The sequence below is a fragment of the Pelophylax lessonae genome (genome assembly GCF_965119305.1).
Source record: "Pelophylax lessonae genome assembly, chromosome: 13".
Taxonomy (NCBI): Eukaryota; Metazoa; Chordata; class Amphibia; order Anura; family Ranidae; genus Pelophylax; species Pelophylax lessonae.
In genome coordinates this window covers 178,264,313-178,282,757 of record NC_138780.1, presented here as the reverse complement: position 1 = coordinate 178,282,757, position 18,445 = coordinate 178,264,313, and the positions used below count along the sequence as shown (strand labels likewise).

General features: G+C 52.5%; 1 protein-coding gene across 1 annotated transcript in view; it reads right to left on the bottom strand.

The window, feature by feature from the left end:
• The window catches only part of BBOF1 (basal body orientation factor 1), a 29,024-nt gene extending 21,042 nt beyond the window's left edge, over positions 1–7,982 (bottom strand). The window contains exons 1-2 of the mRNA XM_082242674.1: positions 7,912–7,982; positions 2,730–2,979 (exon numbers count right to left, since the gene is read on the bottom strand). Of these exons, the coding sequence (XP_082098800.1) occupies positions 2,730–2,979; positions 7,912–7,949 (288 nt within the window). The 5' untranslated portion in view covers positions 7,950–7,982. The remainder of the gene's footprint in view (positions 1–2,729; positions 2,980–7,911) is intronic.
• Positions 7,983–18,445: the final 10,463 nt, after the last annotated feature.

The following is an 18,445-nucleotide window of genomic DNA, read 5'->3' as shown; positions in this document are numbered from 1 at the left end:
ATCACATGTCCTCTACCGCTGCAAAGTCCCATCACATCTCCTCTACCGCTCCAAAGTCCCATAACATGTCCTCTACCGCTGCAAAGTCCTATCACATCTCTACCGCTGCAAAGTCCCATCACATCTCCTCTACCGCTGCAAAGTCCCATCACATCTCCTCTACCGCTGTAAGGTTCCATCACATCCCCTGTACCGCTCCAAAGTCCTATCACATGTCCTCTACCGCTCCAAAGTCCCATCACATGTCCTCTACCGCTGCAAAGTCCCATCACATGTCCTCTACCGCTGCAAAGTCCCATCACATGTCCTCTACCGCTGCAAAGTCCCATCACATGTCCTCTACCGCTGCAAAGTCCCATCACATGTCCTCTACCGATGCAAAGGAGGTTTATGGCAGAGGGAGAAGAAGAGGGGGACCAGCAGAGATGAGGTCAGAAAAATATAGTAGAGGGAGAAGCAGTGGAGGAAACAGAGAGGGGTACCAGCAGGTGAGGTGTTGTGGATATACTGTAAATTATAAAGCAGAGCAGGACACAGAAGTATGTGGTAGGAGGAGGAGCAGGGGAGAAGACGGAGAAGAGCACCAAGAGGTAAGTTTTCACAGGTGTATGGTAGAGAGAGGGCAGGGGAGGAGACACAGGGGACAAGCAGGTAAAGCGTCAGAGGTATATGGCAAAGGAGGAACCAGCAGGTATGATGTCAGAGGTATATGGCAGAGGAGGAACCAGCAGGTATGATGTCAGAGGTATATGGCAGAGGAGGAACCAGCAGGTATGATGTCAGAGGTATATGGCAGAGGAGGAGATGAACCAGCAGGTATGATGTCAGAGGTATATGGCAGAGGAGGAGATGAACCAGCAGGTATGATGTCAGAGGTATATGGCAGAGGAGGAACCAGCAGGTATGATGTCAGAGGTATATGGCAGAGGAGGAACCAGCAGGTATGATGTCAGAGGTATATGGCAGAGGAGGGGATGAACCAGCAGGTATGATGTCAGAGGTATATGGCAGAGGAGGAGATGAACCAGCAGGTATGATGTCAGAGGTATATGGCAGAGGAGGAGATGAACCAGCAGGTATGATGTCAGAGGTATATGGCAGAGGAGGAACCAGCAGGTATGATGTCAGAGGTATATGGCAGAGGAGGAACCAGCAGGTATGATGTCAGAGGTATATGGCAGAGGAGGGGATGAACCAGCAGGTAAGATGTCAGAGGTATATGGCAGAGGAGGAGATGAACCAGCAGGTATGATGTCAGAGGTATATGGCAGAGGAGGAACCAGCAGGTATGATGTCAGAGGTATATGGCAGAGGAGGAACCAGCAGGTATGATGTCAGAGGTATATGGCAGAGGAGGGGATGAACCAGCAGGTATGATGTCAGAGGTATATGGCAGAGGAGGAGATGAACCAGCAGGTATGATGTCAGAGGTATATGGCAGAGGAGGAGATGAACCAGCAGGTATGATGTCAGAGGTATATGGCAGAGGAGGGGGATGAACCAGCAGGTATGATGTCAGAGGTATATGGCAGAGGAGGAACCAGCAGGTATGATGTCAGAGGTATATGGCAGAGGAGGAACCAGCAGGTATGATGTCAGAGGTATATGGCAGAGGAGGAACCAGCAGGTAAGATGTCAGAGGTATATGGCAGAGGAGGGGGATGAACCAGCAGGTATGATGTCAGAGGTATATGGCAGAGGAGGGGATGAACCAGCAGGTATGATGTCAGAGGTTTATGGCAGAGGAGGAACCAGCAGGTATGATGTCAGAGGTATATGGCAGAGGAGGGGATAAACCAGCAGGTATGATGTCAGAGGTATATGGCAGAGGAGGAACCAGCAGGTATGATGTCAGAGGTATATGGCAGAGGAGGAACCAGCAGGTAAGATGTCAGAGGTATATGGCAGAGGAGGGGGATGAACCAGCAGGTATGATGTCAGAGGTATATGGCAGAGGAGGAACCAGCAGGTATGATGTCAGAGGTATATGGCAGAGGAGGGGATGAACCAGCAGGTAAGATGTCAGAGGTATATGGCAGAGGAGGGGATGAACCAGCAGGTATGATGTCAGAGGTATATGGCAGAGGAGGAACCAGCAGGTATGATGTCAGAGGTATATGGCAGAGGAGGAACCAGCAGGTATGATGTCAGAGGTATATGGCAGAGGAGGAACCAGCAGGTAAGATGTCAGAGGTATATGGCAGAGGAGGAACCAGCAGGTAAGATGTCAGAGGTATATGGCAGAGGAGGAACCAGCAGGTATGATGTCAGAGGTATATGGCAGAGGAGGGGATGAACCAGCAGGTATGATGTCAGAGGTATATGGCAGAGGAGGGGATGAACCAGCAGGTATGATGTCAGAGGTATATGGCAGAGGAGGGGATGAACCAGCAGGTATGATGTCAGAGGTATATGGCAGAGGAGGAGATGAACCAGCAGGTATGATGTCAGAGGTTTATGGCAGAGGAGGAACCAGCAGGTATGATGTCAGAGGTATATGGCAGAGGAGGGGGATGAACCAGCAGGTATGATGTCAGAAGTATATGGCAGAGGAGGAGATGAACCAGCAGGTATGATGTCAGAGGTATATGGCAGAGGAGGAACCAGCAGGTATGATGTCAGAGGTATATGGCAGAGGAGGAGATGAACCAGCAGGTATGATGTCAGAGGTATATGGCAGAGGAGGAACCAGCAGGTATGATGTCAGAGGTAAATAGTTGAGGGGGTACCATTTCATCCTTCTTCAGGTCCTGTTTCTTCAGGAAGCCGATGACTTCCAGCATGTCCTTCTCCATCTGGTACTGGTTCTTACTCAACTCTTCATTATTGTGTGCCAAGGTTCGGGCGGCGTCACGGTACTGTGTTCGAGACAGTTCCGCCATCCTAAGTCTGGCCTCCCAGACGGCGGCATTGGCCTTCGCCTTTTCTGCTTCTGACTCTTTATCTGCTCTGGGCTCATGTTTGCCCACCTTCTTCTTCCTGTAGGTAGAATTAAATTACAATGAGGTCCATATGGTAAAGGAGGCTCCAGTGATGGGAAGGACCATGCTTTCCTTCCAGTGAGGTTACAAATTCACCAGTGATGTCCTATACACCAGGGGCTCCCATCAGTGATGTCCTATACACCAGGGGCTCCCATCAGTGATGTCCTATACACCGGGGGCTCCCATCAGTGATGTCCTATACACCAGGGGCTCCCATCAGTGATGTCCTATACACCGGGGGCTCCCATCAGTGATGTCCTATACACCAGGGGCTCCCATCAGTGATGTCCTATACACCGGGGGCTCCCGTCAGTGATGTCCTATACACCAGGAGCTCCCATCAGTGATGTCCTATACACCAGGGGCTCCCATCAGTGATGTCCTATACACCAGGGGCTCCCATCAGTGATGTCCTATACACCGGGGGCTCCCGTCAGTGATGTCCTATACACCAGGGGCTCCCATCAGTGATGTCCTATACACCGGGGGCTCCCATCAGTGATGTCCTATACACCAGGGGCTCCCATCAGTGATGTCCTATACACCAGGGGCTCCCATCAGTGATGTCCTATACACCGGGGGCTCCCGTCAGTGATGTCCTATACACCAGGAGCTCCCATCAGTGATGTCCTATACACCAGGGGCTCCCATCAGTGATGTCCTATACACCAGGGGCTCCCATCAGTGATGTCCTATACACCGGGGGCTCCCGCCAGTGATGTCCTATACACCAGGGGCTCCCATCAGTGATGTCCTATACACCGGGGGCTCCCATCAGTGATGTCCTATACACCAGGGGCTCCCATCAGTGATGTCCTATACATCGGGGGCTCCCGCCAGTGATGTCCTATATACCAGGGGCTCCCATCAGTGATGTCCTATACACCGGGGGCTCCCATCAGTGATGTCCTATACACCAGGGGCTCCCATCAGTGATGTCCTATACACCGGGGGCTCCCATCAGTGATGTCCTATACACCAGGGGCTCCCATCAGTGATGTCCTATACACCGGGGGCTCCCATCAGTGATGTCCTATACACCAGGGGCTCCCATCAGTGATGTCCTATACACCGGGGGCTCCCATCAGTGATGTCCTATACACCAGGGGCTCCCATCAGTGATGTCCTATACACCGGGGGCTCCCGCCAGTGATGTCCTATACACCAGGGGCTCCCATCAGTGATGTCCTATACACCGGGGGCTCCCGCCAGTGATGTCCTATACACAGGGGGCTCCCGCCAGTGATGTCCTATACACAGGGGGCTCCCGCCAGTGATGTCCTATACACCAGGGGCTCCCATCAGTGATGTCCTATACACCGGGGGCTCCCATCAGTGATGTCCTATACACCGGGGGCTCCCGTCAGTGATGTCCTATACACCAGGGGCTCCCATCAGTGATGTCCTATACACCAGGGGCTCCCATCAGTGATGTCCTATACACCAGGGGCTCCCCTCAGTGATGTCCTATACACTGGGGGCTCCCATCAGTGATGTCCTATACACTGGGGGCTCCCGTCAGTGATGTCCTATACACCGGGGGCTCCCATCAGTGATGTCCTATATATCAGGGGCTCCCGCCAGTGATGTCCTATACACCAGGGGCTCTCACCAGTGACGTGACAAATGTTTGGGGTTTTGGCCAGTGAAATCACACACAATGGGAACTTCCGTTCCACCAGTGATGCCACGATATGGAGGCTTCTATCAGTAACTTCACATACGATAGAGGAATCCTCTAATGGCATCATACAATAGGGATTCCCGTCAGTGAGGTGACACACATCTGGGGCTCCCGCCGTTGATGTCACATACAATGGGGTCTCCTTTCAATGTCACACACAATGTGAGCTCCCACCAGTGACATCACATGCAATAGGGGCTCCCACCAGTGACATCACATGCAATAGGGGCTCCCACCAGTGACATTACATGCAAAAGGGGCTCCCACCAGTGACATTACATGCAATAGGGGCTCCCACCACCACCAGTGACATTTTGTGCAATAGGGGATCCCACCAGTGACATTACGTGCAATAGGGGCTCCCACCAGTGACATTACATGCAATAGGGGATCCCACCAGTGACATTACATTCAATAGGGGATCCCACCAGTGACATTACGCTCAATAGGGGATCCCACCAGTGACATTACGTGCAATAGGGGCTCCCACCAGTGACATTACATGCAATAGGGGCTCCCACCAGTGACATTTTGTGCAATAGGGGATCCCACCAGTGACATTACGCTCAATAGGGACTCCCACCAGTGACATTATGCTCAATAGGGGCTCCCACCAGTGACATTATGCTCAATAGGGGCTCCCACCAGTGACATTACGCTCAATAGGGACTCCCACCAGTGACATTACGCTCAATAGGGGCTCCCACCAGTGACATTACGCTCAATAGGGGATCCCACCAGTGACATTACGTGCAATAGGGGCTCCCACCAGTGACATTACATGCAATAGGGGCTCCCACCAGTGACATTTCGTGCAATAGGGGCTCCCACCAGTGACATTTCGTGCAATAGGGGATCCCACCAGTGACATTACGCGCAATGGGGGCTCACACCAGTGACATCACGCGCAATGGGGGCTTCCACCAGTGACATCACGCGCAATGGGGGCTCCCACCAGTGACATCACGCGCAATAGGGGCACCCACCAGTGACACCAGTGACGCAATGGGGGCTCCCGCCAGTGACGACACGAGCAATGGGGGCTCCCCAGTGATGTCATGCACAATGGGGGCTCCCACCAGTGACATCCCATGCAATAGGGGCTCCCACCAGTGACGTCACACCCAATGGGGGCTCCCACCAGCAGAGATGTATAGTAACTAAGTAGAACTACTTCACTACTGTACTTAAGTACCGAAAGGCGGTATCTGTACTTTCCTGGAGTAGAATTTTTTTCTCCTACTTCCACTTTTACTTCACTACATTTTTTCAATGATTTCAATACTTCTACTCCAGTACTTTTTTTTGTGCTGCATAGTTACTCGTTACAATTATAGAAATTACCACTGCCAGAACAGTAGATGGCAGGTTTCATGAAGCTCAAAACATGTGTATTATCAGCGCATACGAAAATAAATGCTACTGTATGTATAAATAAAAGCTGCATTTGAAATAATAAAAAACAATATGATGTTCAAACTTTTGACTTCTTTCTTTAACCACTTCAATACCGGGCACTTTCACCCCCTTCCTGCCGAGGCCAATTTTCCCCTTTTAGCGCTGTTGCATTTTGAATGACAATTGCGCGGTCATGCTACACTGTACCTACACCAAATTTATGTCATTTTACCCCCCACAAATAGAGCTTTCTTTTGGTGGTATTTGATCACCTCTGTTTTTTTGTTTAGTTATACAATTTTGTAAATAAATACGTTTTGTCCTGCACTGATGAGCACTGATGAGGAGGCACTGATGGAGTGGCACTGATGGGGTGGCACTGATAGGCGGCACTGATAGGCAACATTGGTGGGCACTGATATTCGGCATTGATGGGCACTGATAGGTGGCACTGACGGGCACTGATAGGTGGCACTGACGGGCACTAATGGGCACTGATAGTCGGCACTGGTGGGCACTTATGGGCGTCACTGACGGGCACTAATGGGCGACACTGGTGGGCAATAATGGGCACTGGTGGGCAACACTGAAAGATGGCAATGATGGGCACTGGTGGGCAGCACTGATAGGGAGGGCACTGGCAGGCAGCACTGATGGGGAGGGCAATGGGGGGCTCCCTGAACCCTGATTGCCATCCCTGGTGGGCATCCCTGGGGTCATAGGTGGGCATCCCTGGGGTCATGGGTGGGCATCCCTGGTGGTTCTAGTGGCACCCCCCCCCCCCGAGGGTCTGCACTGGTACTCAATGATCTGATTACCAGTGCCGACCCCCCGTCCCCCGTCAGGGGAGCCGCCTATCGGCGCTCCTTTACTCGTGCCTGTCAGGCACGAACTAAGGAAAGCCGATCAACGGCTGTTCCTGTTTACTATGTGACCAGCCGTGATTGGACACGGCTGATCACATGGTAAAGAGCCTACGTCAGAGGCTCTTTACCGAGATCCGAGATGCAAGCTGACACCTCGCATCACCGATCGCCGCTCTGCGCGCCCCCGGGGGGGGGGGGGGGGCGCGCAGAGCTGTATTATCCTGCCGCCGTCATATGACGTCCGGTCAGGATAATACAACCACATTCCCACCGTCAATCTACAATAGGGCGGGCGGGAAGTGGTTAATAACAACATAACACAGTACTTGTACTTTTACTTTCAGTACTTGAGTAGCAAAATTAAAAAAAAAAACTACTTGCAATACTTAAGTATAAAAAATGTTGAATACTTTAGTACTTCTACTCAAGTCACTTTTTGATCGAGCACTTCCACTTCTACTCAAGTATGGGTTTCCAGTACTTTATACAACTCTGCCCACCAGTGACATCACAGTGATAGTGGATCCTTCCAGTGGTGTCACGCAAGGGAGAATTCCGCCAATGACGTTACACGATGGGGGTTCCCACCAGTGACGTCACATGCAATGGGGGCTGCCCCCCAAGTGAGGGTGGATCCTTCATGTGGGGTCACACGCAATAGGAGCTCCCACGAGTGATGTCAAAGTGATGGTGGTTGCCCCCCCCCCCCAAGTGAGGTTCTACATGATAGTGGATCCATCCAGCACAATAGAGGTTCCTGCAAGTGATGTTACATGGGATGGGGGGCTGCCCCCCAAAGTAAGGGTGGATCCTTCCAGTGATGTCACACACAAGGGGGGGATATTGCCAGTGATGTCACACATGATGGGGGTTCTGATTAGTGACCTCATATGAGGAGCTCTCAATGTACAGAGAACCTGGCTGCCCACACACTGCACTCTCTCTAGTCCCGGTCCGCCTCCAGGTCCGCTGCACTCACCTCTTGCCCTTGCTCCGTTTCGCTCCCTTTCCCACCATCTCTGCTCTGTTACTGCGTCTCCATGGCGACGGCTCCGAACCTTCTCCCCTCCCCTGCGCGTCACATGACCGGAAGTGTTACAGAAAGCCGGTGTTCCGTGAAAAAAACATTTGAAATGAGGTGAGCAGTGCGGGGGGGACACTGACCCCTGTATGGTGGAGGAGGGGGGGACACTGACCCCTGTATAATGGAGGAGGGGGCGACACTGACCCCTGTATAATGGAGGGGGGGGGACACTGACCCCTGTATGATGGAGGAGGGGGGCACTGACCCCTGTATAATGGAGGAGGGGGGGACACTGACCCCTGTATAATGGAGGAGGGGGCGACACTGACCCCTGTATAATGGAGGGGGGGGCACTGACCCCTGTATAATGGAGGAGGGGGGACACTGACCCCTGTATAATGGAGGAGGGGGGGGGCACTGACCCCTGTATAATGGAGGAGGAGGGGGGCACTGACCCCTGTATAATGGAGGAGGGGGGGACACTGACCCCTGTATAATGGATGATTGGGGCACTGACCCCTGTATAATGGAGGAGGGGGGGACACTGACCCCTGTATAATGGAGGAGGGGGGGACACTGACCCCTGTATAATGGAGGAGGGGGGATACTGACCCCTGTATAATGGAGGAGGGGGGGACACTGACCCTGTATAATGGAGGAGGGGGGATACTGACCCCTGTATAATGGAGGAGGGGGGGATACTGACCCCTGTATAATGGAGGAGGGGGGGACACTGACCCCTGTATAATGGAGGAGGGGGGATACTGACCCTGTATAATGGAGGAGGGGGGGACACTGACCCCTGTATAATGGAGGAGGGGGGGACACTGACCCCTGTATAATGGAGGAGGGGGGGCACTGACCCCTGTATAATGGAGGAGGGGGGGGACACTGACCCCTGTATAATGGAGGGGGGGGGGACACTGACCCTGTATAATGGAGGAAGGAGGGGGGGACACTGACCCCTGTATAACGGAGGAGGGGGACACTGACCTCCTGTATGATGGAGGAGGAGGGGGGGGCACTGACCCTGTATAATGGAGGAGGGGGGATACTGACCCCTGTATAATGGAGGAGGGGGGGCACTGACCCCTGTATAATGGAGGAGGGGGGGACACTGACCCCTGTAAAAAGGAGGGGGGGACACTGACCCTGTATAATGGAGGAGGGGGGCACTGACCCCTGTATAATGGAGGAGGAGGGGACACTGACCCCTGTATAATGGAGGGGGGGGACACTGACCCTGTATAATGGAGGAGGGGGGATACTGACCCCGTATAATGGAGGAGGGGGGATACTGACCCCTGTATAATGGAGGAGGGGGGGACACTGACCCCTGTATAATGGAGGAGGGGGGGACACTGACCCCTGTATAATGGAGGGGGGGACACTGACCCTGTATAATGGAGGAGGGGGGGCACTGACCCCTGTATAATGGAGGAGGGGGGGGACACTGACCCCTGTATAATGGAGGGGGGGGACACTGACCCTGTATAATGGAGGAAGGAGGGGGGGACACTGACCCCTGTATAACGGAGGAGGGGGACACTGACCCCCTGTATGATGGAGGAGGAGGGGGGGCACTGACCCTGTATAATGGAGGAGGGGGGATACTGACCCCTGTATAATGGAGGAGGGGGGGGGCACTGACCCCTGTATAATGGAGGAGGGGGGGCACTGACCCCTGTATAATGGAGGAGGGGGGGACACTGACCCCTGTATAATGGAGGGGGGGGACACTGACCCTGTATAATGGAGGGGGGGACACTGACCCTGTATAATGGAGGGGGGGGGGACACTGACCCTGTATAATGGAGGAGGGGGACACTGACCCCCTGTATGATGGAGGAGGAGGGGGGGCACTGACCCCTGTATAATGGAGGGGGGGGACACTGACCCCTGTATAATGGAGGAGGGGGACACTGCCCCCTTGTATAATGGAGGAGGGGGGACACTGCCCCCTTGTATAATGGAGGAGGGGGGACACTGACCCCTGTATAATGGAGGGGGGGGGACACTGACCCCTGTATAATGGAGGAGGGGGGACACTGACCCCTGTATAATGGAGGAGGGGGGACACTGACCCCTGTATAATGGAGGGGGGGGGACACTGACCCCTGTATGATGGAGGAGAGGGGACACTGACCCCTGTATAATGGAGGAGGGGGGGGACACTGACCCCTGTATGATGGAGGGGGGGGGACACTGACCCCTGTATAATGGAGGGGGTGGCACTGACCCCTGTATAATGGAGGGGGGGGGACACAGACCCCTGTATAATGGAGGAGGGGGGACACTGACCCCTGTCTTCCACTCTACAAGACTCTGGTCCGGCCACATCTGGAGTATGCTGTCCAGTTCTGGGCACCGGTCCTCAGGAAGGATGTGCTGGAACTGGAGAAAGTCCAGAGAAGGGCAAAAAAAATAATTAGGGGAATGGAGGACATCAGCTATGAGGAAAGACTACAAGCACTAAACTTATTCTCTCTGGAGAAGAGAAGATTGAGGGGGATATGATATCAATGTACAAATACTGTACTGGCGACCCTAGCATAAGGAACAAACTATTCAGAGAAAGGAGATACAATAAGACACGTGGCCACTCACTAAAACTTGAAGAAAGGCGGTTTAACCTTAAAGTGCGTAAGGGGTTCTTCACTGTAAGAGCAGTAAGGATGTGAAATTCTCTTCCACAAGCAGTCGTATCAGCGGGGAGCATTGATAGTTTCAAAAAACTATTGGATGGACACCTTAAGGACCACAACATACAGGGGTATACAATGTACAACATACAGGGGTATACAATGTACGGTTAAAAGCAAACACACATCATAGGTTGAACTGGATGGACTGATGTCTTTTTTCAACCTCACTATGTAACTATGTAAGAGGGGGTGGAGATGTCATGATGGTCAAGAGTATCTGGTTTCATGGAATGGAGGATAAGCCATGATAGATGAGAAAGTGGGATGGAGGGAGTAGTTATGATCCAGCGGTGGGCCATCTGAGGGGACAGCGTCTCACTGAGAATGGCAGGGTATTCAATATTACTATGGGGTAGAATCAGGCATTGGGGGGGGGGGGTGAGATTAAAGATATAGTGGTGTAGTGATGATGGCATGGTATCAGTATGAAGAGATTGAGGCAAAAATAAAAATGGATTGGTGCCCAGTAGGATTGCACCGATATCGGTATCGTGCTGATACTAGGCATTTGCACGGTATTTGGTACTGATGCAAATGCCCCGATACCCGAAACCAATACCTTCTGGCTTTTTTTTCAGCTGTCAGCGGGAACTCTCTGCTAACAGCTGAAATGTAAAGAAATGAATGCCAGCAATTATTGGTTGTTAAGGAGCAAAGCCGCCGTGTCCTTAACAACCAATGACATTTTAGCCACCCGCCACAAGGGTGACACCATTAGGTAGCACTATGGTAGGTTTGGAGGGGGTGGGGGAGCCGTGCCGATGCTCATAGACCGGTTGTACACCAACAGGTAACAGAGAACTACATCTCCCACAATGCAGTGTTGGCCTCACGCTGTGAGCGAGCTTCCTAGTTATTGAGCAAGCGGGCAGGTGGCCCCTCCTTGGAGCTTTGTCTTTGCTGGTGATGACTGCTGTAGTGGGGCGATTAAAGTGAGCCCGGAGTGAGGGCGGCGCTGGCAGAGATAGGACAGGACAGCAATGTCTTCTTAGACTCTGGAGCTCCTCCAGCATTAAGGAGCGCTGGAGCTGCTGGTCTTCAGCTTTTCTGCTCATCCTCACCATCTGGCTCTTCAGGCTTCTGCATGAGAACGGAGGGGCCATGGTGAGTGCATGGGCCGGCACTGTAAGGGTTAAACCTTGAGGCGGGGGGGGCAGATCACATAGACAGGAAAGAGAAGCCCTCTGCTGCATACTCATCACCCTTTTGCTTCTTCATCCTCATCACCCCTGTGCCTCTTCATCCTCACTTATCCTTCTACTCACCCCCCGCCCTCACTTACTCTACCCCCCCACCCTCACTCTCCTACCCCCCCCCCCCCGCCCTCACCTACCCTTCTTCTCCCCCTCCCCCCTCACCCTGTCCTCACTTACCACTCCAGCCTCATCCAACTCCCTAACCCCCCCCCCCTCCCAAACCATCCCTCTACCTACTCTTCGTAGGTGAAAGGTATCGGTAATTGGTATTGGAGATTACTTAGAAAAAAGTATCGGTACTCGTGTTAAAAAAAATGGCATTGGTGCAATCCTAGTGCCCAGTAAGGGGAGGGGTGGAGGTATAGTGAATATAGGGTATGGGGAGATAGAGGTGGAATATCGAGGTTGAGGATTTAGTGGTGCACTGATGTGAATAGAGGTGGAGTCCTGATAGGGAGTATGCACTAAGTGGAGGTGTGTGGTTGATTTTATCCAGTATGGGAGGATGGAAGTTGGGTTATGATGGAGGATGTGAAGTTTGAATGGCAGGGCATCCAGTATGAGGGTATGGGAGTGGAGTTTAATGGAGGCAATCCAGTGTGGTAGGATGGAGCTGGAGTCATAATAGAGGGTATGCAGTATGAGGGGAAGAATGTACAGTGGGGAAAATAATGGTTTAACCTCCTGAAGAATTTATAAGTTTACCCACTTACAAAGAAGCAAAGGGTCTATGATTGTTATCATAGGTGTATTTTAAGAGTCGGTTCACACTAGCGTGACTTGTCAGCCTGACAAGACGCGCTCCCTCGCGGTCCATTGACCGCTACAGGACCCGTTCTAATAGGAGCGACACAAGTCGCTCCGACTTAGAAAAAGGGTCCTGTACTACTTCCGGGCGACCTCGGAGCAACTTGCATAGACTTCCATTATGTGAAGTCCCTGCAAGTCGCTCCGAAGTCGTGGTGCATGGCAATGCACAAGTTGCCCCCGAAGTAGTAAGGAGTCGTGTCGCTTCAGTGTGAACCGGCTCTAAAAGATAGAGACAGAATATCAACCAAAAATCCAGAAAAAACACGATACAAATGTTATAAATTGAGTTGCAGTTCAGTGAGTAAAATAAGTATTTGATCCCCCTACCAACCAACAATAATTCTGGCTCTCACAGACTGGCTGCAGTATGTGCTCATGTGGTGCTCAGATTAGTGCTGTCAATGTAAGAAGATGCTCCTAACGACAACTCGTTATGTGTATAAAAGACACATGTCCACAGAATCTCTTATATGGGTAAGACCAAAGAGCTGTCAAAGGACATCAGGGACAAGATTGTAGACCAGCACAAGGCTGGAATGGGCTACAAGACCATCAACAAGAAGCTTAGTGAGAAGGAAAAAACTGTTGGAGCGATTATTCACAAATGGAAGAAATACAAAATACCATCAATAGCCCTTGCTTAGATTTCTCCTCATGGGGTAAGGATGATCATGAGACAAGTGAGGGATCATCTCATAAACTACACCGGAGGAGATTGTGAATGATCTCAAGGCAGTTGGAATCACAGTCACTAAACAAACCATTGGTAACATAATACACCGCCATGGATTGAAATCCTGCAGTGCCCACAAGGTCCCCTTCCTCAAGAAGGCACATGTACAGGCCCAGCTGAACTTTGCCAATGAACATCTAAACCAGGGGTCTTCAAACTATGGCCCTCCAGTTGTTCAGGAACTACAATTCCCATTATGCCTAGTCATGTCTGAAAATGTCAGAGTTTTGCAATGACTCATGGGATGTGTAGTTCTGCAACAGCTGGAGGGCCGTAGTTTGAGGATCCCTGATCTAAACGATTCAGAGAAGGATTGACACAAAGTGTGGTGGTCAGATGAGACAAAAATTGATCTCTTTGGCATTAACTCGACTCGCCGTGTTTGGGGGAAGAAAAATGCTGACTATGACTCTAAGAACACCATCCCTACAGTCAAGCATGGAGGTGGAAACATTATGCTTTGGGGCTGTTTCTCTGCTTAAGGTACGGCTGACTTCACCGCATTGAGGGGTCAATGGTCAGGGCCATGTATTGTAAAATCTTGCATGAGAACCTTCTTCCCTTAGCCAGAACACTGAAGATGGATCGCAGATGGGTCCTTCAGCATGACAATGACACAAAACGTACTGCCAAGGCAACAAAGGAGTGGCTCAAGAAGAAGCACATAAAGGTCATGGAGTAGCCTAGCCAGTTTTCAGACCTTAATGCTATAAAAAATGTATGGAGGGATCTGAAACTTCAAGTTGCCAAGCGACAGCCAAGAAACCCTCAAGTGTATCAAAACCCCATTCATGAAGTTTGACCATATATCTGTACTGTTTACTTATCTCTGTCCAAAGCCCTAAGTCCTGTGTCTTTCTGCTGCTCCGTTCCTCTTTTATCAGCATGATAACTTCTGACGAGTTCTCCGACACAGGAGATAAAAGCAGCTGGAAATTTGTGTCGGGGTGGGTGCATATAGATTAGCAGAGAGCTGGTCTATTCACAGCACTCGACTACGTGTAGCAGTCGTGTGAAACACGTCTACTGTCCTACCCCTGCTGTACCTTGTACCACTTATGTGAATAAAGGAACTTTCTCTTACGTCCTCCGACAGTCGCCGCCTCCTCTAAGTCATCACCATTGGGTATTGTCCACCTATCCGTAGGAATAGCTAGGCATATAGACTTAGTCAAAAGACAAAAGGCATTAGCATATACACACCCACGGGGGCTGTCCCATCTGGTCAATACCCCCCCTGCATCACCACTCCCAACTCACTTTTAGTTTGCCTAGCTTAGGAATAGTCAGGCTACCTTGTGCTGGGGCTTCAGTCTCAGCCTTCCTAAATCTTTTATTTGATTTTCTTTTAAATGTCAGTTTTTTTTCTCTCACTTTACAAGCTGTTTATTTTACCAGCTCTAGTGTTAGTTTATTCTTCGGATGAAGATGGATCATGCGGTGCTGGGATTCGGACTGGCCGCCCTGCTTCTCCAGGGCACAGAGGGTCAGATGGACCCCCAGCCCGCCATCGAGTGTTCAGCTATGGTTCGCCCTGGCATTAAGAACGACCCATCCCTGTTCGCTGCAGGGATGCAGCCGTGAGGTGGCTACCTCACAGGACTTGTCTGCGGTACTGCAGCGTCACGTCCCTGGCTCACGGCACTCCCTGTCAGATGAGGACAGAGGTTTATCCGTGCATAGAGGCTCCCCCACGCCATCGGGTACAGGTAAGTACTTTTCTGTGTGGGGCCTCTGCCTGGGGTGGCAGTCTGTGTTGCTGTGTGTCCCCATGTCTGTGCCTGTGTGACTCCCTGTGCGATCCCTGCTGGGTTCGCTGTGTGCAGATCTGTATGTTTGCCGGGGGTCCCTGTCCCAGTGTCACCTTAGGTGCATGTTTGGGGGTACAGACTTGTGTGTTGTGCGACGACCGCTGCGGGGGAAAAATCGCGAGGTCCGCCATGTTTTTTACTATGCACAGCGTATAGCCCCTCTGGGGCGAGTATACAGCTCATTTTGGCGCCATCCGCCGCCATTTTGTGGGCGGTGGAACGATCGGTTCGGCCGCATGTCGGCGGCCATCTTGGCGTAGCCTCCTATTCATCCCTATGGGGCAGCCATTTTCCCTGGGGTCTGGCTTATAGCCAGCCCCCTTCAGCAGCATTTCCTCTTCCTCTCAGACAGCACAGGCACAGGTAGCAACGATCTGCGGGCTCTGCAGTGTATCTCTCTGTCTTCTACTGCATACTGCTTCTGGCTCAGTTTCTTTCTCCTTTTGGGGGTCTTCAAAGCTGTGACAGTAGCGGTGGGCTGCGCACTCCGCAGCGCTATTTAAGGGGACAGTACACTCCTTTTTTGCACTGTAGTTTTTTATTATCTTGAGCCATGGATTCTCAGGAAAGCAAGTTTCCTCCAGCTTTAGTGGGGGGCCCCAGTTCTCCTGTGGCCCCGCTGCGACCTGATCTGGCTGCTGTGGTTGCGACTTTAGTGGCAAACATGGAAATGCTGATGTCTGAACGGGCTGCGAGAAAACGGCCAAGGCTGTCTCTCTCTTCTGATTCAGATGGGGATATGGATGCTGCTGCTGCTGCTGCGAGCGTGCCCTTTTCAGGGTCCCGCTCATCCTTAGACCCCCCGGGGTCTGAGGGGGAGGCTGAGGTGGAGGGTGTTGATACATCCTCCCCAGGGTCACCCGAAGAATGGGCGACCATGGATGAGTTGATTGTTTCTGTTAAGGAAACCTTACATTTAGAGGATGAGCCCTGTCCTCCGGGCGTTGTGTCCTCATTTGGGACGCACAGGACCCGCAAGTCTGCGCAGGTTTTTCCCTCCCCAGCGGAATTCCATTACACTGTTAATGAAATGTGGCGCACGTTAAAACGTCCATTCCTGGTACCTAGTCGGTTCAAATTGCTTTATCCTTTTGCGCCGGCTACAGAATCGTGATGGTGTGTGCCTCCACAGGTAGATCACACTGTGGCCGTGCTGAACAAGGCTACCTTGGTTCCTACTGAGGATACCCCGGTTTTCCGGGATCCCACGGACCGGCGGTTGGAGTCTCTAGCCCGCCATTCCTATACGGTGGCGGGTTCGTTGCTCAAACCCGTTTTCGCGTCCGTTATGGTGGCTCAGGCGGTGGCTGATTGGATTAAGGTGCTTAGAAGCAACCTAGTGTCCGATGACGTGCCGCCTGCACGACTGGAAATGGTGGACCAGATCCATCAAGGAGTCATGTATCTGTGTGATGCAGCCCTAAATGAGGCCCCCTTGGTGGCTCGCCTCTCGAGTGTCGCGCTACTTAACCGGTCCTCGCGGAAAACTGTTGCTGATTTTCCCTATGCTGGCTCTCGCCTTTTTGGCGAGGCGTCGGATACCCTGGTGAAGGGCGTCACAGGGGGTAAGAGCACTATGCTACCCCAGAACCCGAAGAACAAGTCTTTCCGTGGCAAGCGGGGTTCTGCGCCTAGATCTACTCAGGGGTCCTTTCGTGCCTTTCGGAACCAATCCAAGGGCAAGCCCTTCAAGGCCCAGGGCAACCAGAAGAAACCCTGGGCGGGTAAGCAGAAGACCGGCTATGCCGGTTCGGCGGGACACTCCGCCTCTGCCTGAAGGGGCGCCCTCACCCATTTCTGGGGTGGGGGGACGTTTGCGCGGTTTCCTCCAACCTTGGCTGCTCCGGATCTCGGACAGGTGGGTCCAGGAAATTGTTCGATCAGGTTACAAGATCGAATTCCTTTCCAGGCCGGCGGACAGATTCTTTCCCTCCAATCTCCAGCTGCTTCCGGGGCGTCTGCAGGACTTGCATCAAGCGGTGCAGGACATGCTTGCTCAGGGGGTGATTGTCCCGGTGCCCCATCGGGACAGATATCGGGGGTTTTATTCGAATCTGTTCACTGTGCCCAGGAAGGAGGGCAAAGTGCGTCCTATTCTGGACCTAAAAGCGCTGAACCGCTTCGTGCGTGTTCGGAAGTTTCGAATGGAGTCTCTCCGGTTGTGGCCTCCTTGAGTCCAGGAGAATTCCTGGCTTCGATAGATCTGAAGGATGCGTACCTGCACATCCCCATTTTCGAGGGTCATCAGCGGTACCTTCGGTTCGCTATCGCGGAGGACCACTACCAGTTTGTGGCGTTACCGTTCGGTCTCGCTTCGGCACCCATGGTATTTACCAAGGTGTTGGCACCGGTTCTGGGCCTACTGCGGGCCCAGGGCATTGCGGTCCTGGGGTACCTGGACGATCTGCTTCTGAGATCGCGTGCCAGTCAGGACCTTGTGCGCGATCTGTCCATCACGGTACAGACACTCCAGGAGTTCGGGTGGACCATCAACGTTCAAAAATCAGCGTGGTCTCCGTCGTTTCGCCTTCCCTATCTGGGAATGGTTCTGGACTCTGCTCAGGCAAAGGTATTCTTGCCGGAGGACAAGCTCCGGACTTTGCGGGACGAACTCCGATCCCTCAGGGACTATCCATCCTCGTCACTCAGGGCCTGCATGCAGGGCCTGGGTTTGATGGTGTCGGCCTTCGAGGCAATTCCCTTTGCCCAGTTCCACACAAGGGCTCTCCAGACGGAGATCCTGGCCAGGTGGGACAGACTTCCTCAGTCCTTGGATCTGGAGGTCTCCTTGAGTCGCTGGACCAGATTGGCTCTTCTGTGGTGGATCCAGTCCCCGTCGGTGGCGGAAGGCAAGTCCTTCCGCCCGTTGGTGTGGACAGTGGTTACCACGGATGCCAGCCTGTCGGGCTGGGGTGGAGTCCTGGGCACCCTATCTGCCCAGGGCACTTGGTCGGAGGAGGAATCCTCCCTCCCGATAAATGTGCTGGAACTACGAGCGATAAAACTCTGTCTCTTCCAGTGGTCGGACCGTCTCCAGGGCCTGCCTGTTCGCGTACAGACGGACAATGCTACCGCGGTGGCTTACATCAACCACCAGGGGGGGCACCAGAAGTGCTCGAGCAGCCCAGGAGGTGACCGACATCCTGTCTTGGGCCGAGACTCATGTCCCGGCGATTTCGGCAGTTCACATTCCGGATGTGGAGAATTGGCAGGCAGACTATCTGAGCCGCCAGA